This window comes from Argopecten irradians, chromosome 15 (assembly GCF_041381155.1).
Source record: "Argopecten irradians isolate NY chromosome 15, Ai_NY, whole genome shotgun sequence".
NCBI classification, from domain to species: Eukaryota; Metazoa; Mollusca; class Bivalvia; order Pectinida; family Pectinidae; genus Argopecten; species Argopecten irradians.
In genome coordinates this window covers 33941493-33969490 of record NC_091148.1, presented here as the reverse complement: position 1 = coordinate 33969490, position 27998 = coordinate 33941493, and the positions used below count along the sequence as shown (strand labels likewise).

The 27998-nt window shown below is 34.3% G+C and overlaps 1 protein-coding gene across 1 annotated transcript; it reads left to right on the top strand.

Annotated features, from left to right (window-relative positions):
- The first annotated feature begins 46 nt into the window (after nucleotides 1-46).
- Nucleotides 47-27998, top strand: LOC138309536 (transmembrane 9 superfamily member 1-like). The gene is made up of 9 exons (XM_069250767.1): nucleotides 47-208; nucleotides 1033-1122; nucleotides 1905-1986; nucleotides 16308-16412; nucleotides 20056-20174; nucleotides 21216-21325; nucleotides 26213-26276; nucleotides 26823-26894; nucleotides 27836-27998. Exons 1-9 carry the CDS (start codon nucleotides 113-115, stop codon nucleotides 27989-27991), a joined length of 894 nt encoding a protein of 297 aa, XP_069106868.1. The 5' UTR covers nucleotides 47-112; the 3' UTR covers nucleotides 27992-27998.

The window sequence follows — 27998 nt, the reverse complement described above, 5'->3', positions numbered from 1 at the left end:
CGTTTACTTTAAATTCGTTGATAAAATTTGATTTATATTTTTTATAAAATGAAAATTACAATAGCAAAAATAATAATTTAACATTTGATACAAAAATATCGATGCAACGTGAATGTACCAGCAAACAAACATGGCGACCACAGTCCTGGTTGTTGCGTTGGCATTCGTCTATTTGGCGAATGCTGCTAAGTTTAAGGATGGAGAAAAGGTAGATATTTTAGCATGCATGCGATGTTTTAGAGTATGTTCTGCGTCCTGATGTGTCTAATTCACTTTTTGTAGCGTAGAATTCTTAAATGATCATAATTCCAATGTGTCTTGTGCACTGTAATTGCTATTGGTTTGACAGGTGTCGAAAAGGTAAAAATACATACCTACCTTGCTTATGTGTGCAATAAGTGGTATGTTTTTTTGTAAAATACACGTTCTTTTATTATTTTTTTAAACATGGAAATAATCTTCATGTTGCATTGGTCAATGTAAAACAAGGTTGAAACAATTGTACGTGTATACTGTACAGTTGTCCGAGACATCACATCCTCACTGTTACCTAAAAAGACTTCCTATTCTACCAAGGCGTCACTAAATATTGGCCGGCGTGCATCATACTAAACTAGAAATTACTTGCCATTAGTAGAATCCTTGTCTATGGCCTGGCATTTGAAAATGCAATTTACTTTAAAATGTAACAGGAGAAGAGAAAATGAAGCGACAATACCGGGACCTGCGAACACTAGCCAAATGCTCTATTGCTGAGCTACCTAGTCATAGACGATGGACCCAGTCCAATCCTGCTACAAAATATTAACATTACAAATGAAAACTAAAACCAGCGCTCGGTGTAGAAGCTGTGTTAAATTTAGACAGAGTACTCGACATCAAGTATAGGACAAAAACTGGTACTCAGTAAAAACAGGCAGAGTACCCAACATTAGGTTTAGGACAAAAAAAACAAACTGTTTTATTTTTACATAGACGTCAAATCTTGCGTTATTTGATGATATTGTTGATAATTTCCCTTTTTTATTCCAGGTGTTGATGTATGTTAATAAAGTGGGGCCATACTTCAATCCCCATGAGACCTATCATTACTACCAGCTACCAGTCTGCAGACCCAAAAAGGTACGAAAACACATCAGTAACAACATGGCTGTCTTTTTTATAGGATGTCAAAACCATCAGCAAAAGACTTGGCCTTACTCATAGCTGTCATAGATATATTTTACCCAACCTTAGCCACAAAACATTGTAAAACTTGAGAGTTATCAAGATTTTGCTAATGACACTGAATATGGTAAGTATGTTTCCCATAAGACATCTTTGGTAATATCTGGTATCACAACATTATCATTGTTATTTTATTTTTCAGATTGAACACAAGAGTCTGACACTTGGTGAAGTTTTAGATGGAGACCGTATGGCCTTGTCTATGTACGACTTGGCATTTAAACGTATGTATATTTTATAAACGTACAACATTTTCCCTATTAAGAGGTAAAAACTCCTCCCAAATTAAGGGGACAAAAAAACAAACTGTTTTTTGCTGAAAAAAATCAACTAATTTCATACAATTTTTGTGCCAAATTGATGACAATTTGTCTTTGCAGACGCTAATAAAACCTATCTGTTTCACACCAGTCATTGCAGACCCAAAAAGGTACGAAAACACATCAGTAACAACATGGCTGTCTTTTTTATAGGATGTCAAAACCATCAGCAAAAGACTTGGCCTTACTCATAGCTGTCATAGATATATTTTACCCAACCTTAGCCACAAAACATTGTAAAACTTGAGAGTTATCAAGATTTTGCTAATGACACTGAATATGGTAAGTATGTTTCCCATAAGACATCTTTGGTAATATCTGGTATCACAACATTATCATTGTTATTTTATTTTTCAGATTGAACACAAGAGTCTGACACTTGGTGAAGTTTTAGATGGAGACCGTATGGCCTTGTCTATGTACGACTTGGCATTTAAACGTATGTATATTTTATAAACGTACAACATTTTCCCTATTAAGAGCGCCTCCTCTAATAAGGGCGCCCCCTGGTTTTTTGCTGAAAAAAATCAACTAATTTCATACAATTTTTGTGCCAAATTGTGACAATTTGTCCTTGCAGACGCTAATAAAATACTGTTTCACATCAATCTGATGCTTTACAGATATCTGATTATCTTGTATAAGCATGATGAAGACTAACTGGCAGCAACATTTTAGCGATGTCTATTCAGGTTTTATGAATACTTATTGTATATCTATGATAAAGGTTCCTCAATAAGAGAACTGTTATCATTTCTAGGCATTTTATTGTGTACTCTTGTCGGTATTTTGTGTACGCATGGTAAACAAACAGACTAGCATGAAATGCCAAAATTCCGTGAAACAGACATATTTAACCAATGTTTAATACTTCTGGTGCATTCATTTCTTCATGATTAGGCTATGTAATTTCATATACTTACTTGACATCAAAATGTAAGTTGGTTATAGTAGGTTTCAGAAAAATACGAAACTAAAAGGAAGATGACTATAGTCTGTTTCAGAAAAAAATATCTAAAAATGGTCTCAGATAACGGCGCCCCCTCGGCCATTTACCCGCGCCCGGCGCCCTCATTAGGGAAAATATGGTATATTACATTTATATTTAGATGTAATTATATGTGGTGCACAGTAGTATTGGTATACTGATAATGTCATATATTGAAATATGAAAAGTATGAAAACAAGTATCGCAATGCCCATTTCCCAGGTGGAACAGTTTTAAAAACATTAGATCTATTTTAAATGTCATGATCAGTTAGAAAAATCATGCTTCACACTATGTTTACACTGCGCATTGCATATGTGTAGAGATGGTGTGCAGTGACAGGAGTCTGGAAAATATTTCAAACCACTGGGCACAGGGCAAGTGACATGAAAAAATCTGGTCGTCCGAATAAGTACTTCGCTCGTCCAAATATGTAGTACACTGTGCATCCAACATATTTTTTACATTTATTTCCGTTTCATTATATCTTACCACTTGTACTGTAATTCACAGGAACACTCAAATTTTTGGAATAGCTTAAAATTTACATCTATGTAGTAAGCAGTGCTAAATAGATATTTGTTCTTTTTTTGCTGATCTATCGTTTGTTTTGTCTGCCCTGGGTACGAGTGTGTACACAGTGATTATTTAGGTACATTTGGGGCCAAATAAATGCCCCTTCCCCTAGACAAAGTTTTAATGCTATAGGCCCTTCGGGCCTATGAACTCCAGAATCAACAGGCCCGATCAAAATTTTACAGGTCCGAAAATTTTAAGAAAAAATCCATAAAATAAAAGTAGAAAAAATAAGCTGAACACTGTATAGATATTACAGTTTTTAATAGTTTTAGTCACTGGGGAAGAAAAAGAGCATGTTATCAACCTCCCTCTCGCTCATTTCATTATCAGATTCAGCGTCGTCACTCCCATAATCTGAATCAGAAGATGAATCGTAGCTTTTCTGGACATTTTGAAGGAGCTGAAAAAGAGAGTAATAAACAAATGAAATATTGTATTAGTTTGAATATTTTGTTGGTTTGAAAGCAAAGTTATTTATTACAGTCATGATTTTTTTTACAATCTATTTCTGATATATTTTTAAAATCCCTATTTAATATATCTGTTCTTGTAGTGATTAATTATTTTTCTTGCACATTGTGGTATAGAAACGAAAACTCTGGTGGGATTTAGCTAGTGCATGGGCTGTCCTAAACTTGATAACAAGTCTGTCATATTCTGCTTTTTTAAACTTCATAAGACAGTCCACTGCCTGGCATTTTTTAGTTGTTTTTTTTTCCACTGTTTTTAGCCACAGCTATTCCAAAGCGTATTTCTTATGAATATTGGTATTCTGATGATGCTTTATAGCAGTCGGCTTAAAATTATTTGTCCCGACACAAAACGCGCCGGTCGTTTCATTTTCACGACAGCATTCACAAAACATGTTACCATTTGCATATTTTAACCAAGGCCTACCTTTATGCCATTCGTCGAGAAACTTGCGGACCCTTTTTCGCATTTTTTGTTTGAAGAAACTGTAGGTTGGCTTTCCGTTTTGATTCTTCTCAGGCTTTACCCCATCAATATATCGAAGCATGCAGGCCATTAGAGGCAAACCGGAAATGTGTATTAGAGTTACGTCCCTTAAACTGGAAAATGAACTGTATGCCTTCGCGATTACTAAACGCGATGTTTCGACATGCAATGACTTCATATTCCAGTTTAACCATTTTTACCTCAATGAAAGAGTTCAGTTTTGTGTTTAAAATAGATGTATTATTAACTGATGGATAAATTCTTTGTATAAATTTCATAGGTCCGTCGGGCCTGTGGGTTGGTGGAAACCATAGGCCCGGCCTTATTTTCAAAGGCCCCGGGTCTCGGGCCTGTGGTTAATGTCGCAGACTGAAATAAATGCCCCTTCCCCTAGAGAAATTTTGCCATATTTTCCCAATTTTATGTAAATATTTTCCCAAATAAAAAAAAAACCTCTCCAAATATACATATTTCAAGAAAAATACTATGTAAATTTTTCCCAAGTGGAAAGATACAGGCCTCTGAAATTATTGAGTAAGAAAATCACTGGTACCAGTAGAACTGCCTTGTCTTGATCAGTCATATTAGGTTTACTATGATATTAGTTGCTAGTACATTAGGCTCTGTGTCAGTAATTTTCATGACTCTACTCCTAGTAGCGTGTTTTCCCTTACAAAGCTTAACAGTGACATCTGTTTCAAATTTAATGCAATGTTTGTTTTAACTTGGATATTCATTCGGAACTCGAGCTACAAGTGATATCAATTTAATTTTATCCTAATGGAGTGGGGAACTTATTGTGTTTGCTCCGTTTCTTATTATTCTTATACTTCTTCTTCTGGTTCTTTTTTTTCCGCCGCGACTTTATCTTACCATTTTCTTGAAAACTGTAAGTCGGATCGCCATGAAATTTTGTGACGTCATTTCTGGTAACCTGCAGATGTGTCGACAGTTTTCTTTTTTCCCGTTCAGCATCCAAGATGGCCGTCACAGCCTTTCATTGTACAAAATTGAACTGCTTATAGATATTTAACTACTTGTCCGATTTGCCTGGAATCAGTTTCAATATGTAGTTTAAATCAGATTCTTAATTTTTAAAGTGAAAAATACCATAATTATGTGTGTAAAAAAAATTGAGACTGTTTCTGATTTTTATAAAACATGTAAGACTTATCACCCTTTTTTCACTGGTCAGCAGGGATCCGTTTTAAGTCCATGTTCATTTTTGTATTTTCAAAGTAATAGATCATACTGTTACTAGTGATATAAAACTAATTTAATTGAGGTCTTTTTTTTGGGGGGGGGGGGGGAACTTTTGCAGACCAGGAATCAAGATAGCTGCCACGGCATGCAATTGGTCAAAATTGAATAAAATGGGACATGGTTGAGAACACAAATCTAATACAATTATAGGCATTGCTCTAACTTATATATAAACTTTAAATGGTGTGACTTTTCAAAAAGCATTTTACTTCAGCAAAATAAAATGTATTTACCGGTAAAACAATGTCGCATCATCATTCAGAGGAGGTCACTATTGTCAAATAAGGCTCTGTGGAGATTGGAGGAACTTTATGTGATGTCACCCGTCACAAGTAGATCTTGTTAATTTTGTGATAAATATAACATAATTATTATGGTATTTTATTTCATGTAACAAAATTCTGATCTCCACGATTAAAAATACTCGTCCGTCAGACAACTAGCACACAAACACCCACTTACCCGAACAAAATTTCTCTCATCCCCCGATGACCGGAGAAGTGCTTTTCTGGACCCATGAGTGATCACTTACCACAAGTTTCATATATGAGATGGATGTAAAAGCTCAGTGTAGTCTACGTATTTTGACATTTGAATTCCATATAAGAAAACTTTTTATCTGAATTCTATCTGCTGTTTTATAAGGCACTGGAATTTCATACATCTAAGTATATTGGTCTACCTTGTCCTAGGTGAGGCAATGTATCGTGTACAAAAAGCTATTTTCACCTATCTATTTTGACCTCTGACCTCCATATCAAAAAGCTTCTTCAGCCTAGATACATGGTTCAATTGACCCAAATACATATTTCATTTGACCTATATATTTGTTTTATTTGACCTAGATAATTGTTGCATTTGACCTAGATACATTTCTTTATCTTTGATAAAGAGAATGCTTGTTCTCCCTAGACACCATGATCTATATTCTCATACTTGTTAGACTCTTCAGGGCTTGTTCTAGGGGCTGATAATGGGCCCCATTCCTAATGGAAATTATTTCAAATTTATACCAAATTCCCAAAAAATACAGTTTTACAATTGACCAATTTCTTTCCCAAAATAAGGTAAAAAGGCTCCTTCCCAATTACGTGAAGAAAAAAAACCTGGTCTACATACAAATCTTATATCTGTTTATAAATATGCTCTTGGCTACTATATATGCTAATGTAAACTTAGTTTGTATTAAACTTATGATTAAGTCAATGAAATTACGAAATGCGTGCAAAACGGCCCACCATGGTTGCGTAGATTCTTTTATCAAACCATCTTGAAAATGAAACCTTAAGTCACTTTCTAATTTCAAAGAATTTAACTGATGCTGGCAGCCTTGCATATTTAATATCATATGACGCAGAAGATATTAAAACTTAAATATCATGAACAATCGGATATAAAATTTGAAAATTGAATTATTTTGGATAAGCGGATGAAAAGTCCAGTGGTCATTAGGTTTAATATGGGTGTGAAGAGAAAACCTCCACTAAGTCCTGGTATTGTTCAATGTTAGGTAATCAAATAGCAACTAAAGTACTTACAGTATACGAAACGAGACTTATTTCAGAACTCATTTCCTCAGATAAGGATGTGGTACTATATGTAGGTAATATCGTATGTAATAGGTCTTACAAAGTCATTGTAGTGTTAAAACGGCCTAATTCTCACCTGCATGGAAGCCTAGTCCTTTGATGGACAATCTATACGGCCGCCACTGTGCATGACTTTGTTTTACCCAAGTACACCTAAGTAATGTATTAAGGAGATCGCATGTAATATCAAAAAAAAAATGGCCGTCTGCTACTGGTTAACCCGACGTCAGCAGACGTAGGGACACAATGTCTCATTGTCTGAGGTTTATTTTTTTTGCATTTTGTGTTTTCAATATTTCAAAAGATGGCTGCCTTATATTATTCCAGAGAGAAATGTGATTATACTGTGAAACTATTAATTAGTTTGGAAGTGCATTCAAAAAGTACGTTTTGTATCAATTAATGTCCAAGAAATGTGTTTTTAGTAAGAAAGGTGCTTTGAAATTATTTCAAAACATTATTTAGTTTTGAACTGCATTTCAACAAATGTTACCTATGAAATAATGTCTGATTTCTGTGGCAGATATTGAGATCTATACATAATTTCAATGCAAGTCTTGTTGTATTAATTAAGTTTGAGTATGGTGTGGGGCTTTTATGTGACAGTTAAAAACCATTGAGTTCAGCCAAGTAATGATGCAATTTGGATGTAAAACTACAGAGACTCCTGGTTTTTACCAGGCCTTGTCCTATATAGCTAGCAATAATCAAATACATACAATTTTTTTGATTCAATTAAAATTTATTAATCATGTAAAAGGAGCGAGCGGGTATGGTTTGTACATATTGTGTATTAATGACCCTCGCTATGACAGAAAGTAAAACAAGTATTAATGACCCTCGCTATGACAGAAAGTAAAACAAAGAAAACTACTACCAGATAATTGTTGAATGACTGAGCATTCAATCGATATTAGCATTGGATGACCAGTCCTAACCCAAGCATATACTTGAAAGGTATGTTATCAGTAACTGTAATTAATGCTAAATCGAAATTAATAAATGACCATTTAAACAAAATTCAATTTACCATTTTAATTGAACCACAATTGTTCAAGTCTGGCTCATTGAATTACACCTGCATTACTCTGGCGTGACTAGTGATTCCTGTGCATTTAGCTTGCAACAAAACTTATTTGGGCTTAGGTAAAGCACTTTCTTAAAAGTGTAATAGGTTTTATGACTTAAAAAAGTCTGAAGCATTTTAAAAACATGTTGAAAGAAATAATATTGTTGGAACTTGTATAATGGTAAATGAGTTAGGTAGTATGTTCGTGTGAGTTACATACAGACTTAATTGAAATGGACAAAAGGATATTGATTCCCTTATTCTTTTTAAAACCAGGATTAGGAAGGCAATAGGATTTAAACCAAATGAGCACAGGTTTTCGTTAGAAGTGGATGACACCAAGACTGGGTGTTTGTAACGGTTTACCATCATCATCGAATCAAAGGCATACCTCGTCAACACGATTAGAGAGATTTTAGAGGCGAGAAAAAAAAGGCTAAGCTGATTACAAAACACATCTTCATCAAAATCAGTGAATGCAGATAATCTCCTGTATCACGGCCCTGTGTGTTTTACACGCACGTTATAATCATCTTCAAACACCACAGAGGTGTGGTCATCAGGTACATCTGTCAGAGGTCTGCCGTTAGGTCTCTAGTTAGAGCAAAGGTCAAATCACATGTCGGGGCAGAGGGCAAAGGTCGTTATAAATAATAAAGGTTAAATATCATCTAGATCCTTATCAGAGCAAGGTCAAGTCACTTGTCAAGGTCATTGAAAAGGTCATCAAGTTGGATGTTGTGACTAGGACAAAAGTCAAAATGTTTGTCAGCGCAAAGGTTAAGGTCATCAAGTTATACATCAGACCATAGGGTAATTAGGTCAAGGATAAACTGCACAAGTGTTAAGGTCATCAAGTGATACATCAGACCATAGGGTAAAGGTCAAGGATAAACAGCGCAAGGGTTAAGGTCATCAAGTTATACATCAGACCATAGGGTAAAGGTTAAGGATAAAAAGGGGAAGACTAGAGGTCATCGAGTTCCGGTCAGGACAAGGTTAGAGGTCATTCAGTAAACTGTCACAGGGCAAAAGGAAAGAGTACCTGTCACTTGATTAGCACAATTAAACGACAAGCGGCAAAGTTTCTCATGAAGTTACCTTATTTTAGCAAGTGATTGGTGGGCGTGGCCGTTTGATACCTCTTTTGTCGTAGATCTTGTTTGCACAGACAGTGTGATGCCTCTTCTGTCGTAGATCTAACCACTTGTTACCTTAATTATTTGGTTGATACGAACTTGGATAATACAACAACCTGGCTTAATACGAAGTACTTTGCTGGTCCCCACTGAATTCCCTTCTTTCTCTTTGTGGAAAAAAATTAGGAAAACTCGAAAAACTTGTTTAAGACGAAGTAAATGTTTGGTCTGAATGACAAAAATCCTACATAAAATGTTTGTATAATACAAAGTGAGATTTCTGTGAGTAATAGATCACCGAAAATGCTGATTTTCAACAAAAGCTGCATTTAACAGTTCTTCAAAAGCTGCTTTCAACTACATAAACATGGAGATACCTGTTAGATGTTTAGCAGCTATCCTTAGTTATATTGTATCAACAATCATCAGTGAAAAATTTGTTGCGATTTTATTAAATCAATATTTTGGATATATTTCAGTTATATAGTTATAACTTATAAATTGAAATCGGTTACCGGTATATTCAATTGTGAAATACTGCTTAATCCATGTTCACACAATGCCATCGTCTATTTCCTTGGTTTGTATTGAAATCTGAATAATTTTGAAAATATTTTCCAAACCCCAAGGACTACCATGCAAGCGTTTTCAACAGTTAATATATGATTTTGACACTTTCCTTGCTTACAACATGGAAATAGTACATGCATGTACACTAATTGAAGAGATTGGCAGTTAACTTGAGAAATTAATTCGAACACTCGGATAACTCGAAGTTTTCTTGTGGTCCCTTCGAGTTCGTATTAACAGAGTTTGACTGTACATATTTCATGTAAGGTATCGCAAGGGTTTCAGATAAAGATTTGTTGACTAAAATGTGTATCTTTGAAGGAGACAAATTAAAGGTGTTAGGATATAGGATCTTCTTTAAAGGGACAATTCAGTGAGGCTAATTCTGTTACATAACCACAAAGCAACATGTAACATAAATGTATTATTCTACATTCCTTAGGAAACCTATAACAAGAAATATTGACAAATTCCACGACATTGTTAAATATTTTGATTGATACCGTTGAAATTCCAAATCGTTGATCAATACGATTAAGAAGGTACAACATGTACACTGTACCTATACCCGAGCAAAAGTCAGGCACATTAAACAAATGCAATACATAACCACTGAGGAGTTGATGAAAATATTTTTAGACAAGATCACTCATTTAATAAGGTAAACACATTAATACAAGAGCAATTTGAGTAGTTCTAGACAGAAATTTCTGTACCTCACTAACATGGGCCAGGGTTGGGCAAACAAGACATCCGACCACATTGTGTAATGGCAGACAGGGAGTGAGTTTGAACATTTCACATACATTTCACCACCATGAGGTTTTTTGCATATTACAGTAAAACCGACTAATCTGATTTCTATTAGAAATGGTTTGTTTCCAAATTAAAATATGTGCAAATTTTAATGTACCCTTAGACTGAATTGTCCCTTTAATTGGTTATGAGATTATGATAAATTCAGTGTAACAATGCTGTAAACGTATGCTTATTTCATTTTTGATACGGTGTGCATATGTGATGAAGCTCCTAGATTTATCATAATTATAAAGTCAAGGTAAATCTGTGGGGATGCTTGCATGATAAAAAATCTGCACACCTGACTGTGATTATGGTGAGAACACCAAGATAGACACCATACACGATTACACCAACAAAATCTGCCAATGAGATTCAGTAAATTCTCTGGACAAGATATGACAGTTTGTTTAAATATTAAGACATTTTATATAGGACTGCATTGTGACAGTGGTGTGATGTATCGGGCTAAAGAGGAGTTATCCCTGAAGGGTTTAGTTGTCAGATCTCTACATCCATATGTCACTGACATACACTAAGCCTAATCCTTTACACAGGATCATGTGTCGATGACATGTCCAATACGATTACGTTAAATCCTTGTCGTATTATACTACGATTACCCACTGATCTAATTGGATGCACGCAACACCACAATATGGATCACAACTTAAACTAGCTATGTTTTATCTCAACCATGAAATGCCTGTATTCTTAGGTATAACATGGCTGTATTCTTAGGTATAACATGGCTGTATTCTTAGGTATAACATGGCTGTATTCTTAGGTATAACATGGCTGTATTCTTAGGTATAACATGGCTGTATTCTTAGGTATAACATGGCTGTATTCTTAGGTATAACATGGCTGTATTCTTAGGTATAACATGGCTGTATTCTTAGGTATAACATGGCTGTATTCTTAGGTATAACATGGCTGTATTCTTAGGTATAACATGGCTGTATTCTTAGGTATAAAATGGCTGTATTCTGGTTGGGATTTTTCTGGGTTACAGTTTTCTATATATACTATAACTCTTTATACTTCCAGCCTGTTTTGAAATGGGAGGGGGCGGTGGGGGGGGATGAGCATGGCTTTTTAAAGATGCTCCACCGCCGACAGAGCATAAATGATATTCATCATTCGAACAATAATTTGTGTTTAATCGTGTATATATATGCCTAATTAAAACAAAAAATAATATAAAATAATTTATTTCGCCTTTGGTGCATGCGCAATCAGTACTTCATTTGATATAGAATATAGTGCCACAGATTTTTTTCGGGATGCAATTAATTATTTTTCATATTTTTAACTTGAAATAAAATTAGAAGCTCAAACTTTTCAATGGTGGTAATGGTGTAAAGTAAGTAACTTTTGTAACAGAAGAAAAATACGAAAATCGTCTGCTCCTGTTTTTGATAGTGAAAAAATACAATTTGTCTGCGATGGAGCATCTTTAATTATTGATATGCAATTACAAACTAGCGTGGCTAGCATATATCAGATATTATAAACAATTACTGTAAAGACTATAAACAAACTTATTTTTGTGTCAATTTCACATTTTCATGCTGAACAACATTTTTACTGATTATGTAGTTATGACGTTTTGATGACTAGTATGATGTATATAATATCAACCTTCATCATATAAATGACCAGGCAGTATCTAACACAAAGGTGTAAATGTGTCATAGCTAGTCGTGTTTTAAATAAGTCAAAGTTCAACATTCAATGTTGATTTCAGCACTGCTGAGTGTACAACACTATGCAATAGCATTTTAATGGACTAAAAGTACTCAATCTTCCTACACTTTTCCTAATACCTCGTCATAACTACTCAATAATATATAGCCTTGATACCGCAAAGCGTAAGGCCAATTCAATAACAATACCTTAACCCTGTCAAGGAAATTATTCGAAAAATTTTAAGAAAATCGTTTTCATTTCTATTGTTGCAAAAAAACGTAAAATCTTAAAATCAGATATTGTTGATGATTACCGATCAGAAACTAGGTCAAAATGCTATATTAGAAAAAAAGAGAGGGGAATTGGGGATTTGAGAAGGAAGGGAGTGAGGATTAACTTGAGTTTTCATTTTCAACTGATTAATGTGTAAGGCTCCATTTTCTGAGCATCTTCAGTGTAAATTCATTAGCGTTGTGTTTCTAGATGTCTACAAATTAAAATCTCCCGTGGAATAGGATTTTCAATGTTTTAATTCAAGACTTAACGAGATAATGATCCGAGATGTTACTAGATTTGTTAAAACTCTTTACACCAGAATAAATAGGTAACATATGTGAGTTTATTTATAAGATTACAAATAAAATCCAATAACTTCAGGCTTAAAAATTTGTTATTGAAAACATGAAGTTAGAAAGCTGTCATAAAGAAAAATAATCTTTTCCCTTTTCTACCACACAAATATCCAGCAGCTTCTATCTTTTTAGTTTCATTAACTTGTATTTTTATTAGATTAAGTTAAAACATATATTAACAGACATCATTATTTCAGATTATATCAAGATGAAAAATAATATTATGTATATTGTCTTCACTTGGATCATGATGATTTTCAATTAAAAAAAAAGTCTCCTGGATTAAAGAAAGTATTTAGTGTAATTGTCTCCCCCTGGGTTAACGTGCTTTATGTAATTATCTCCCCTGAATTTGTGTATTCACATTGGTATAGATTTAAGTGATTTAGGATGATTCATCGAGTTGTTAGAAGACTCATTAACTTTCTTTATCAGATAATTAGATTGGGTTTTACCTGTAGACATTCATTTGGTTAGACTCTCAGACCAAGGGTTGAATTAATGTTTTTTTAAGTTGATGTAAAATTCCTTTTATAAGCCAATCCTTTATATTCATGTCTTAGATAATGCAAAGATGTTGATGTGTTTTAATAAACTGTATGAGTTATAAATCATTAAAAACCGAATCTGACCCAGACACTGTTATCAACCAGCTGTCTATTACATCAACTAACCAAATTTTTAACAATGTCCTGAATTTTATTGACCAATATTTCCACATTTGCATTTGTTCAATTAAAAAAAAAAAGATTCATGTAAACTTTCAGCATATTTTTTTTTATTACATTTTATTAAGTCATATTGAATATCAGATCACATTGGTTTTCTGACAAATTCAAATTCAATTGTTTGATTTTAAAAAGGCACTTAAAAATGTAAAAAAAAAAAAAAGTAGCTGTGACAATATTTTCACGATCATGAAAATTAATCAAGTGTTTAAATTGATTGTAATCAAATATCACTCTATCACAGTGGTTAAATGGTTAAATTGTCAACACCAAAACTGTATAGCGACAATTTCTATTTCATACTAAATTTTATTTTCAAACGTTACATCAGAATGAAGTGTTTGGGTGCACCTGATTGTATGGGGAGCTCGAAAGCATTGAGATAATGCTATAAGAACTATTGATCTTAGAGTATAAGATTTGTTTTTGTGTGTTATTAGCCGGGTCCATAAGCTGATTATAAACTGCTAGCTTCATCTGGTGTCCGTCAATCTGGCTCATCCAACATCTATCCAAAAAATGCGAAGAGGTGCTTAAACTAAGTCCATAAATCATTCTACTGCCAGACATGATTGGCTAAATTTTTTTTTGTTTCAAAGTAGATTAAAATTACGGAGAAAATATCGGTAATTCTGTGAGGGAACGGGTTTGTATAGCTTCAGGGCCAGCTATAGATTTCACTTATCCTGTAGTTTTTTCCTGTTAACGTATAAGCCCCATGGATAATCACCAGAACAATCTCCAGATTCCACCTAATTTTAAAGCTTAAATTCCAATTTATACTTGTGCAGAAAATTAAATTTGGGTGTGAAATCTAACATTTCCCTTTCCATCTGAAGCCGGCACAGTAATGAAATGCTGTACTCAGTTGATTATCTTATTTTTAAAAAAATTTTGTATGACCTGTGTTTTGTATATCTGTGAAAGTTCTACTACTGTCGACAGTGTAATTCACTGTATCGTATGATTACCAGGGAATTGAGAAGACCAAAATGGCCTTCTTGTCGCCAAATTTTACATTTGGTCTACCTTAGACATACTAAATTTGTCATCAGGGCTTTCTATAAGCTTCCTTTATGTCTAGCCTATATATAACAATATTCTATAGTATAAGAGATGTCCATGACATCAAGGTTGTATTGGTGATAGACTTGTCAGGCACAAAAATAGAGTTACTTCCCTTTGTTGTGTAACTTACTGAATGGGTGATAGACCTGTCAGGCACACAGATAGAGTTACTTACCTTTGTTGTGTAATTTATAATACTGAATGGGGATAGATTTGTCAGGCACAAAAGTAGAGTTACTCCCCTTTTTCGTGTCACTTATTGAATAGGTAATAGACCTGTCAGGCACAAAACATAGTTATTTCTATTTGTGGTGTCACTTATAGAGTAGGTGATAGAATTGTCATGGCATAGAGTTACTTCTCTTTCTTATGTCATTTATTGTATGGCATGGCATAGAGTTACTTCCCTTAATTGTGTCATTGATTCAGTGGGTCATAGACTTGTCAGACACAAAAATAGAGTTACTTCCCTTTCTTATGTCATTTATTGAGTGGCATGACATAGTTACATCCCTTTGTTATATCTTTATTTCAGTAATAGTTGATACAACTTGTCGAAACATGGTTATTTCCCTTTGTTGTATCTTTATTTCAGTAATAGTTGATACAACTTGTCGAAACATAGTTATTTCCCTTTGTTGTATCTTTATTTCAGTAATAGTTGATACAACTTGTCGAAACATAGTTATTTCCCTTTGTTGTATCTTTATTTCAGTAATAGTTGATACAACTTGTCGAAACATAGTTATTTCCCTTTGTTATATCTTTATTTCAGTAATAATTGATACAACTTATCGAAACATGGTTATTTCCCTTTGTTGTATCTTTATTTCAGTAATAATTGATACAACTTATCGAAACATGGTTATTTCCCTTTGTTGTATCTTTATTTCAGTAATAATTGATACAACTTATCGAAACATGGTTATTTCTCTTTGTTGTATCTTTATTTCAGTAATAATTGATACAACTTATCGAAACATAGTTATTTCCCTTTGTTGTATCTTTATTTCAGTAATAGTTGATACAACTTATCGAAACATAGTTATTTCCCTTTGTTGTATCTTTATTTCAGTAATAATTGATACAACTTATCGAAACATGGTTATTTCCCTTTGTTGTATCTTTATTTCAGTAATAATTGATACAACTTATCGAAACATGGTTATTTCCCTTTGTTGTATCTTTATTTCAGTAATAATTGATACAACTTATCGAAACATAGTTATTTCCCTTTGTTGTATCTTTATTTCAGTAATAGTTGATACAACTTGTCGAAACATGGTTATTTCCCTTTGTTTTATCTTTATTTCAGTAATAGTTGATACAACTTGTCGAAACATAGTTATTTCCCTTTGTTTTATCTTTATTTCAGTAATAGTTGATACAACTTGTCGAAACATGGTTATTTCCCTTTGTTTTATCTTTATTTCAGTAATAGTTGATACAACTTGTCGAAACATAGTTATTTCCCTTTGTTTTATCTTTATTTCAGTAATAGTTGATACAACTTGTCGAAACATGGTTATTTCCCTTTGTTTTATCTTTATGAATTTCATATACTGTATAACCAATTTTCATTCTATTTATCATTGTTAAAGTTGAATGATTTCCAGGAAAGTCCATATGTACAGGACTACCCTACAGAATTATATTGTACAATAGTTTATGTTGATTGTTGTTTACAGAGAATGCTGATAAAAAAGAGCTGTGTAAAGTGGCCTACTCAGAGGATGAGCTCCAGCTTCTCCGCGACGCTATAGAAGACATGTACTACTTCGAATTCGTCATTGGTATGTATTATTTATTCTTGGAAAATTTCGTTTTCAGAGCTGTTTTATTCAAAGTTTCTTGGAGCCGAGTTGGCCAAGTGGTTAAGATGTCCAGACTTATGACTACAAGTCCTCTACCACTGGGTTGTAAGTCTGAATTTTATGTGGCCATGCAGGTACGGACAGCTTGTTGTTGGTTCTTCTCCTCATACTACGGCTTTGCTCCTTCTATAATAAACCTGGCACATCCTTAAGTGACCCTTTAGGACGTGAAAGGAATCACACCAAACCAAAGTTACTGATAAACCTTTGAACCAATAATATAATTATAACCATCCTCAATTTCCAGGGGTTACAATCACTTACGATCTCTACACCCCTGGACAATGTCATAGCAAAACTAAAGGCTCTGTGTGTGACATTAGATGAGTAGCTAGTTTGGACGTTTAATGTATATCAGAAAAATCTAATAATGGTACAGTGTAAGGCTTTGAAGTGAAGTTGCTGTCTGTAAATATTCTAGCTGTAGGACTGTGATTGGTCAGTGTTTTTTACCTGAACTGCCTTAAGTTTTGCTGACATAGCCCAGGGGTGTTGAGTTCGTAGGTGATCTTACCTTCTGGTAACCGGAGATGTGTTATAGCTTTACTGTATTAATGACTATATATTTTTGCTCTCTCTGTTGAAGGACCTTGACGTTTTAGTTCAATCACCTAGCTATTATAACTAGGATCAGAATTTTGAGAAGTATGACAGATTGAGATATATACCAATGCATATTTATTTTTCTATAAGTCATTCATTAAAATTATTCATTAGGTCTGAGTGAGAGACAAAAGTGCATTTATATATTACCGAAGGTCTCGGATCAACCGGCGTTCATAAAGAACGCTGTAATTCGCCGATACATCATACAGATAATGTAGGGCGGTACATACAAATTTTTGTCTTGTGTATTGAACATTCTTAAAAAAATGCCATCAGAAGCTATTCAAATTCTTCAGAAGTCTCCAGTATTTCTGCTTCATCTACTAATAATGAGATTACAATTTGAAATTTGAGTTAGTTATTAGATAAAAGTGTCCATAAATTTCATTGATTGTTGATTATCATAAATGATAGATGATACCATGGGATGTATGTAAAAGTTAAAATTTTTGTAGGCTTAACTCATTAAAGAATATATGCATGGAAATTCACCATATATCTTCTGATAATCAGTTTAATGTTTGGTATTCAGACTAAGTAAAGGAATACATCTTACTGTAAATTTTATTTATTAGCGTTGTTATAGATTATGAATAATGTGTATTAATTGTAGACAGTAGATATACACAAGTTGACCTGCTTTATTTGTGATCCAGTGAACTTTCATGCATTCGCCTAGCAATAAAAACAATGCTGCAGATTTTTGACATTTAATGATGTTTATGGTCAGACATTCAAAGCTATTAAAATTCATGGAACTTTTCTTCCCGAATTTTAAATAGAGATTAAAATTTAAAATGAGATTATATTTAACAAAAAGTATAATTAATGTTGCTATTGTAGTGTATTGTCTTTGGAGGTGATCTTGTATATTAAAACTCTACACAGTAATTATAATAGCAGGACAAAGATGCTAAATTTTTGACAGCTCGTTTATAGAATGTTCTTGGACATCCAAAGACATGCATAAAGTTTCATTTTAAGTACCAGATTAAAATTTCAATTAAAATATACATCGGTAACCTTTGCCTTAAAATTCATACAAATCTGCAATATGGTAACAAGTATTATTGTGATTTTATCAAATTTATGCAAACAATATACATAATAATGTACATTGGATATTTCAAACTTGCTTCAGGTGTTTCCTGTAATATAATTGTTTTTAATATCTTTATCTTAAAGTAAAATAAGAAGCTGAAATCTTTTAATGGTGGTAATGGTGTAAACTAAGTAATTTTTGTAATTGAATAAAAATTTGTCTGTTCCTGTTTTTATAGAGGAAAAAATCATTCATCAGCGGTTTAATATCTTAAACAGGATAAATCAAACTAACAATGTAAATCAATACAATTCATATGATCATTTTTTATTACAACAGACATTATTAACGACCATGTTCAACCTCCAATATCCAATCACTGAGCCTAATTAGCTGTTAAACTCTTAATTAACATTTTCAGCATGTTTCACCTGTGACCTTTAAATAGATGTCAATTTTGTTAAATTTAACACAGGTAAAAGCCCTTCAAAGCAACATGCTAAGAATCAGTATCAGAATTTGGATCAACAAATACTGGCTAGGGTTTACTTTGCCAGTTACTCAAACATTCCTCAGTTTTAAGGGATTCCTTAACTTAAAATTCTCCATAGCAATGACAGATTTTAAGGACAGTTCCTTCATTAAGATATTTTTCTTCGTCAATTAATGTACAGGTTATCCGTACCATTGACAATGTTTATCATATACTAGACTTGTCCAAAGGACAAAGCTACTGTGTGTACTCAAGCATATAATGTCAACTACAGTGTAGTATTTCATCTTTATATTATACAAATTAGTTTAAATTGATAACTATTTTTGTTGATTTTAATAAAAAGATTTTTTGTTCAAAATTCAGGGTTACTTATAACTTTGTCTGACAAATAACCATTTCTCTCAATCTATAGATCCCTCAGTATATAGATCTATAATCATAATACCATTATCATATGTGACAAAATGCAAAGACATATATATGAACTTAAAATATCTCAATATTTAATTGCATCCTGAAAAAATAAATCCATGACTATGAAATGAAGTGCACCAAAGACAAAACAAATTATTCTTGTGTTAATTACACACATATCTACACGAATAACGTCAGTTATTGTTCAAATGAAGAGTATCGTTTATGCTCTGACCCCTAACCTTTTCACGTCCGTGCCGGGGATCAAACCCCGGCCGGCTAGGTGAAAGGCGAGGTGATCTTTATGCTACCAATACTTCAGATTTATGCATTTTCTATACCTAGCTATATTTCATTGAAAAAACATTTTGTCCCAGGCCAGCATACATATACATTTTGTCCCAGTATACATATATATTTTGCTTTGTTTTGCTTTTTGGTCAAGATGACTATATATCTATACATATATTTACATTTTCACTGCTGTCCCACTATGAAACCTTACCAAGCACAGTTTGCATTCTTATAGTCTATGAACTTCAACCGCTTATTATGACATCACAATTGTCGTGCCAGCGATCACGGAAAACGGCTGTTTAAATGCATATATGGCAGTTCCATCCATGATGTTAACGAATGATTAATTAATTATAGATGCAAAATCCCTGGGGATTTCATCATAAAGTTGTAACCAAATGTAAATATAAGCATTGATCGTTTTTCAGTTGGCATTCATAGCCAAAATGAATGCCAACTGAACAGAGTCAAATTCAACATGAAGCGCTAACGTTCAATGCTTAAATGTACACAAAAATAATTCTGACAACTCTTTTTAACTATTTCTTCCGGATCCCCTGAAATTCACTTTCAGGATACCGGTTGCAGCAATTTGAAAGGTCACGAAATGTCAGCAGAGAATGTGACCTGTAATTGAATGTTGTTAGATCCTAAATCAATGACAATAAGGACCATCCGATTGACTTCAGATTTGTTCTCTGTTACAGATGAAATACCTGTACGCGGGTTCATAGGTCACCTAGAGGAGGGCGGCTACCTACCTCACACACACAAGATCTACCTGTGGGCACATCTCAACTTTAACATCGAATACAACGGCGACCAGGTGACAAGTCATTCCTTCTTAAATTATGTTCAATAAATGTTATTTTAGAAATTCTGTCATCAGTTGTTTACTCTTGTGAGATAAACAATAAAAAAAAATAATTGAGTGCGCGGTTAGGATTACACTTTCACAAAAGTAAACCATAAATCTATTTGCAGAAGAAATCAAATAAATACACTATTGTATCAGCTGAAACATTATTACCTGTAAATTTGGCACCAGTTTATACTCCAGAAAATATAGCATACTGTTCTAGTGTGCAATTATATATATACAGTAATTTCAGAAAGTGAAATTTAGGCTCCAAAAAGGAGAAGAACACTTAATGGGACTAGCCACTTATTAGTTTGAATCATTTCTTCACACAGTCTGTGACACTATTTTTTTTCGCTGCTAGTCATTTGGACTAGTAAAAACCCAAATTTTACTAGTCCAAAAATTTAATCACTAGTTAAAATTAAATATACATTGGTTTTGCTTCAGCACTTCAAATTCAGGCATTATCAGTTAACAATTTTTTACCCAAATTGCAGTTTGGATGCTTTCGTGAACACAAATTTTCACAAAATGATGCATCCAGACTGAAATGATCGAATAAAGAATGCACTCAAAATGTGTTGAAAAATGCAATTAACCACCGCTCTTTTAAATGAAGCATTTAACGATATTAATCAAATGGGGAGCCACTAGTCCAATCGGACTAGTTCATTACAATTGGCACTAGTCCTACTGTAAAATTACTAGTCATGGGCATCGGACTAGTGCTTAAAGTCGCAGACTGTTCACAACTTTCTGATATGTAATACTATTTGTAACTTGTGAATATTGCAATTTTGTACTAGATATTATCAGCTTTTGAGGGTAGCAGTTGATAGTTTCATCTGTAGTTTGTGTGTTAAGATTACTTCTCTTTAAAAAAATTGAGTTACAGACATGTGACATCATACTCAATACCTATCCACAAGAGAAGATAACTGTGTTATTGTAAATAAAACATATATTATTTACATTACATGAAAGTATAATATTTTTGTTTTTCAGATTATATATGCGAATGTGACGACCAAAGAACAAGCACCTGTGGGACTGGATTCAGTCACAGCTCCATTCGAGGTGGCATTTACCTACAGTATCAAATGGCATAAATCAGAGTAGGTAGTTCTAATGGGGGTCTGATTTCAATTTGCTGATAAGAAAGAAAGTATCATCTTTTCTCTGAATAATAATAATAAAAGACAGAGTTACTTCCCTTTGTCCACAGTTATGAGGTTAAGCTACAGATACAACATTATCGATACTCCAGGGGTTACTATCACTGACTTAGTTACTTCCCTTTGTCCACAGTTATGAGGTTAAGCTACAGATACAACATTATCAATACTCCAGGGGTTACTATCACTGACTTAGTTACTTCCCTTTGCCCACAGTTATGAGGTTAAGCTACAGATACAACATTATCGATACTCCAGGGGTTACTATCACTGACTTAGTTACTTCCCTTTGTCCACAGTTATGAGGTTAAGCTACAGATACAACATTATCGATACTCCAGGGGTTACTATCACTGACTTAGTTACTTCCCTTTGCCCACAGTTATGAGGTTAAGCTACAGATACAACATTATCGATACTCCAGGGGTTACTATCACTGACTTAGTTACTTCCCTTTGTCCACAGTTATGAGGTTAAGCTACAGATACAACATTATCGATACTCCAGGGGTTACTATCACTGACTTAGTTACTTCCCTTTGCCCACAGTTATGAGGTTAAGCTACAGATACAACATTATCAATACTCCAGGGGTTACTATCACTGACTTAGTTACTTCCCTTTGCCCACAGTTATGAGGTTCAGCTACAGATACAACATTATCAATACTCCAGGGGTTACTATCACTGACTTAGTTACTTCCCTTTGCCCACAGTTATGAGGTTAAGCTACAGATACAACATTATCGATACTCCAGGGGTTACTATCACTGACTTAGTTACTTCCCTTTGCCCACAGTTATGAGGTTAAGCTACAGATACAACATTATCGATACTCCAGGGGTTACTATCACTGACTTAGTTACTTCCCTTTGTCCACAGTTATGAGGTTAAGCTACAGATACAACATTATCGATACTCCAGGGGTTACTATCACTGACTTAGTTACTTCCCTTTGTCCACAGTTATGAGGTTAAGCTACAGATACAACATTATCGATACTCCAGGGGTTACTATCACTGACTTAGTTACTTCCCTTTGTCCACAGTTATGAGGTTAAGCTACAGATACAACATTATCGATACTCCAGGGGTTACTATCACTGACTTAGTTACTTCCCTTTGTCCACAGTTATGAGGTTAAGCTACAGATACAACATTATCGATACTCCAGGGGTTACTATCACTGACTTAGTTACTTCCCTTTGTCCACAGTTATGAGGTTAAGCTACAGATACAACATTATCAATACTCCAGGGGTTACTATCACTGACTTAGTTACTTCCCTTTGCCCACAGTTATGAGGTTAAGCTACAGATACAACATTATCGATACTCCAGGGGTTACTATCACTGACTTAGTTACTTCCCTTTGTCCACAGTTATGAGGTTAAGCTACAGATACAACATTATCGATACTCCAGGGGTTACTATCACTGACTTAGTTACTTCCCTTTGCCCACAGTTATGAGGTTAAGCTATAGATACAACATTATCAATACTCCAGGGGTTACTATCACTGACTTAGTTACTTCCCTTTGCCCACAGTTATGAGGTTAAGCTACAAATACAACATTATCGATACTCCAGGGGTTACTATCACTGACTTAGTTACTTCCCTTTGTCCACAGTTATGAGGTTAAGCTACAGATACAACATTATCGATACTCCAGGGGTTACTATCACTGACTTAGTTACTTCCCTTTGTCCACAGTTATGAGGTTAAGCTATAGATACAACATTATCGATACTCCAGGGGTTACTATCACTGACTTAGTTACTTCCCTTTGTCCACAGTTATGAGGTTAAGCTACAGATACAACATTATCGATACTCCAGGGGTTACTATCACTGACTTAGTTACTTCCTTTGCCACAGTTATGAGTTAGCTAAGATACAACATTATCGATACTCCAGGGTTACTATCACTGACTTAGTTACTTCCCTTTGTCCACAGTTATGAGGTTAAGCTACAGATACAACATTATCAATACTCCAGGGGTTACTATCACTGACTTAGTTACTTCCCTTTGTCCACAGTTATGAGGTTAAGCTAAGATACAGATACAACATCATATCGATACTCCAGACATTACTACTCAGGGGTTACTGACTTAGTTACTTCCCTTTGTCCACAGTTATGAGGTTAAGCTACAGATACAACATTATCGATACTCCAGGGGTTACTATCACTGACTTAGTTACTTCCCTTTGTCCACAGTTATGAGGTTAAGCTATAGATACAACATTATCGATACTCCAGGGGTTACTATCACTGACTTAGTTACTTCCCTTTGCCCACAGTTATGAGGTTAAGCTACAGATACAACATTATCGATACTCCAGGGGTTACTATCACTGACTTAGTTACTTCCCTTTGCCCACAGTTATGAGGTTAAGCTACAGATACAACATTATCGATACTCCAGGGGTTACTATCACTGACTTAGTTACTTCCCTTTGCCCACAGTTATGAGGTTAAGCTACAGATACAACATTATCGATACTCCAGGGGTTACTATCACTGACTTAGTTACTTCCCTTTGTCCACAGTTATGAGGTTAAGCTACAGATACAACATTATCGATACTCCAGGGGTTACTATCACTGACTTAGTTACTTCCCTTTGTCCACAGTTATGAGGTTAAGCTACAGATACAACATTATCGATACTCCAGGGGTTACTATCACTGACTTAGTTACTTCCCTTTGTCCACAGTTATGAGGTTAAGCAGTTATGAGAGTTAAAGCTACAAATACAACATTATCAATACTCCAGGGGTTACTATCACTGACTTAGTTACTTCCCTTTGCCCACAGTTATGAGGTTAAGCTACAGATACAACATTATCGATACTCCAGGGGTTACTATCACTGACTTAGTTACTTCCCTTTGTCCACAGTTATGAGGTTAAGCTATAGATACAACATTATCGATACTCCAGGGGTTACTATCACTGACTTAGTTACTTCCCTTTGTCCACAGTTATGAGGTTAAGCTATAGATACAACATTATCGATACTCCAGGGGTTACTATCACTGACTTAGTTACTTCCCTTTGTCCACAGTTATGAGGTTAAGCTACAGATACAACATTATCGATACTCCAGGGGTTACTATCACTGACTTAGTTACTTCCCTTTGTCCACAGTTATGAGGTTCAGCTACAGATACAACATTATTGATACTCCAGGGGTTACTATCACTGACATCACTATCATCACTGTCAGTTATACAATGAAAAAGTCGCATGGGGTGGGGATAAGATAAGTGATAGTAACCCCTGGAATATTGAGGATGCAGATGCTAATAATTATAATGAAAAATTGCTGTTGCAAAGGAAACTATTTGTCGCTTACTTGTAAATCTTGCTCTTTTGAAAAAGAACAATTTTGAGATGTTCTGAAAGATATTCCTGATAACTAATGTGAAGTTATAAGGCTTCAGATTCAGTTTCTCAGTTGTTAGTGTACTGCTATTTTCAGCTTTGATAAAATTGTCCCTCAATTAGTGGTATATAGGTAACCATGGTGTTAAGACAATAAAATTGCCCCTCAATTAGTGGTATATAGGTAACCATGGTGTTAAGACAATAAAATTGCCCCTCAATTAGTGGTATATAGGTAACCATGGTGTTAAGACAATAAAATTGCCCCTCAATTAGTGGTATATAGGTAACCATGGTGTTAAGACAATAAAATTGCCCCTCAATTAGTGGTATATAGGTAACCATGGTGTTAAGACAATAAAATTGCCCCTCAATTAGTGGTATATAGGTAACCATGGTGTTAAGACAATAAAATTGCCCCTCAATTAGTGGTATATAGGTAACCATGGTGTTAAGACCATAAAATTGTCCCTCAATTAGTGGTATATAGGTAACCATGGTGTTAAGACAATAACATTGCCCCTCAATTAGTGGTATATAGGTAACCATGGTGTTTAGACAATTAAAATTGCCCCTCAATTAGTGATATATAGGTAACTATGGTGTTAAGACAATAAAATTGACCCTTTATTAGTGGTATATAGGTAACCATGGTGTTAAGACAATAAAATTGCCCCTCAATTAGTGGTATATAGGTAACCATGGTGTTAAGACAATAAAATTGCCCCTCAATTAGTGGTATATAGGTAACCATGGTGTTAAGACAATACAATTGCCCCTCAATTAGTGATATATAGGTAACCATGGTATTAAGACTATAAAATTGCCCCTCAATTAGTGGTATATAGGTAACCATGGTATTAAGACTATAAAATTGCCCCTCAATTAGTGGTATATAGGTAACCATGGTGTTAAGACAATAAAATTGCCCCTCAATTAGTGGTATATAGGTAACCATGGTGTTAAGACAATAAAATTGCCCCTCAATTAGTGGTATATAGGTAACCATGGTGGTGTTAAGACAATAAAATTGTATATAGGTAACCATGGTGTTAAGACAATAAAATTGCCCCTCAATTAGTGGTATGTAGGTAACCATGGTGTTAGACAATAAAATTGACCCTCAATTAGTGATATATAGGTAACCATGGTGTTAAGACAATAAAATTAACCCTCAATTAGTGGTATATAGGTAACCATGGTGTTAAGACAATAAAATTGCCCCTCAATTAGTGGTATATAAGTAACCATGGTGTTAAGACAATAAAATTGCCCCTCAATTAGTGGTATATAGGTAACCATGGTGTTAAGACAATAAAATTGCCCCTCAATTAGTGGTATATAGGTAACCATGGTGTTAAGACAATAAAATTGCCCCTCAATTAGTGATATATAGGTAACCATGGTGTTACAAAGGTAACCAAGGAAATTGTAAATTCCAGAATGAAATATGAAGAAAGAGGAAAGCGTGTACGAGACAACAGCTTCTTCCCCAAGACACTGGAGGTAAGACAGAAATCAAATCAAGTTTTTAGCTTTCTCTAGCTACTTGTAAGGAAAAACTAATTGAGTATACAAGTAAATCCGACAGAACTATGGTAGAACTCTTCAAGCTTGTGGAATGAATTTTTTGAACTACCAAAATGCTACAAAATAACCAGGGGTTTTCTGCCATTTGGTTTGACTACTCCCTGTGTTATTCTGCAGATCAATGTCAGTTTCAACCCTGAACACAATTAGTAATCTCTGTATACTGTTGTCAAAACTGGAAATAGTTTCCACAAAGTAGACATGATTTGGGAGATCACCTTTCATCTAATAGTCGGGGCTTGATCATCAACAGTGATCAGTGATTACCAGCCCAGTCACGTAGGTTTTCTTCAGGCATTCAGGTTTCCTTCCAATTTAAATCAACATGTACACTTACAACGCCTGATCAGATTCATCAAAAGTGATTTGTAGAATAAATAAAGTTAATAATATGTACATAGTTGTATAGAAATGGCAGCTGATATGTATACCATTATCTGATTGCTTATCGTATATTTACAGATCCACTGGCTTTCCATCATTAACTCCATGGTCCTGGTTTTCCTCCTCATCGGTTTTGTTGTCATTATCCTGGTAAGTACACATGTTGAAAATTGAAAAGGTCAAAATGAGGTAACATGCTTATACAGCATTATGCTGAACATACAGATAGGGTTTTGTTTGATAATTTTATGATGCCCTTGCTATAAAATGAGGGTTTTGTAGTGTTACTAACCAACTAAATAATTTTACATAGACCACAGTGTTAAACTTTGTTAAAGTTTTGTCCTGTATTATTAAAACAAAGGGATATTAGTTAGCTATTGTGTTCTATAATTAAAGTCTAGGTTCTCATATAAAACTAGATAGAAAAAAAAGTTTGGGTCCTTCTACTCAAACTCCAACCAGGGTAGCTTCATTGAAATCAGGCGCATTTTGCACTAAAAAATCCTGAAATTCTAATATTTTTACCTATTTGTTATCAAAATTGATATTTTGAACCTAAATCTCAATATGAATTTCCAAATTCATATCATGGTTATCTAGGAATAATTACCTGTCAGAAAACATTTTTACTTTTGAAATTCATAATAAGCCAGCCAATCAGCAGCCGGGTTAAAGTTCTATCCTGGGCTCAATCTTGTATACACAGTGGCCATTTCGAAGGTCTTTTTTTCTTTACTTGGTTGTTCCCTACTGACCTTAGTCTCATACTGTCCCATCCCATCTAGTCCTGCCCCGCTCTGTTTGTAGGCAGTAACATTAATATCATTTAGACATTTCTGGTGTATATCCAGAAAAGAATTCTGAAGACTTCCCTCCAAGTTATACTGAAAATACAAAGGTCAATAACTGTATAATAGTGAAACTTCTTTTTTGTGGTTTTTTTTTCAAAAATATTATATACAACAACCATTTTTTGTGCAACTTCCGTTCAGTTTAATTTTTTAGAAGGCTATGTATATCTCAAATCGCTATTTATCTTTCGTCTCTATATCATTATTTGATATGTTGTAATTATTTTTGCCCTGCAGACCAGAGTGCTGAAGAGTGACTTTGCGAGATACAACGTAGATGACGAGGAAAGTGATGATTTGGATAACGATGATAATGGTTGGAAAATCATCCATAGTGATGTGTTCAGGTTCCCTAACTTAAAAAGTCTCTTCTGCGCTATCCTAGGTACATAAGCACTGA

Bases quoted from the DNA above. Each gene is read 5' to 3' on its own strand.
- LOC138309536 (XM_069250767.1), top strand. From the start codon at position 113: ATGTACCAGCAAACAAACATGGCGACCACAGTCCTGGTTGTTGCGTTG. The intron at 209-1,032 runs GTAGATATTTTA...TTTTTATTCCAG, and splicing joins AGTTTAAGGATGGAGAAAAG to GTGTTGATGTATGTTAATAA. The intron at 26,895-27,835 runs GTAAGTACACAT...TTTGCCCTGCAG, and splicing joins GTTTTGTTGTCATTATCCTG to ACCAGAGTGCTGAAGAGTGA.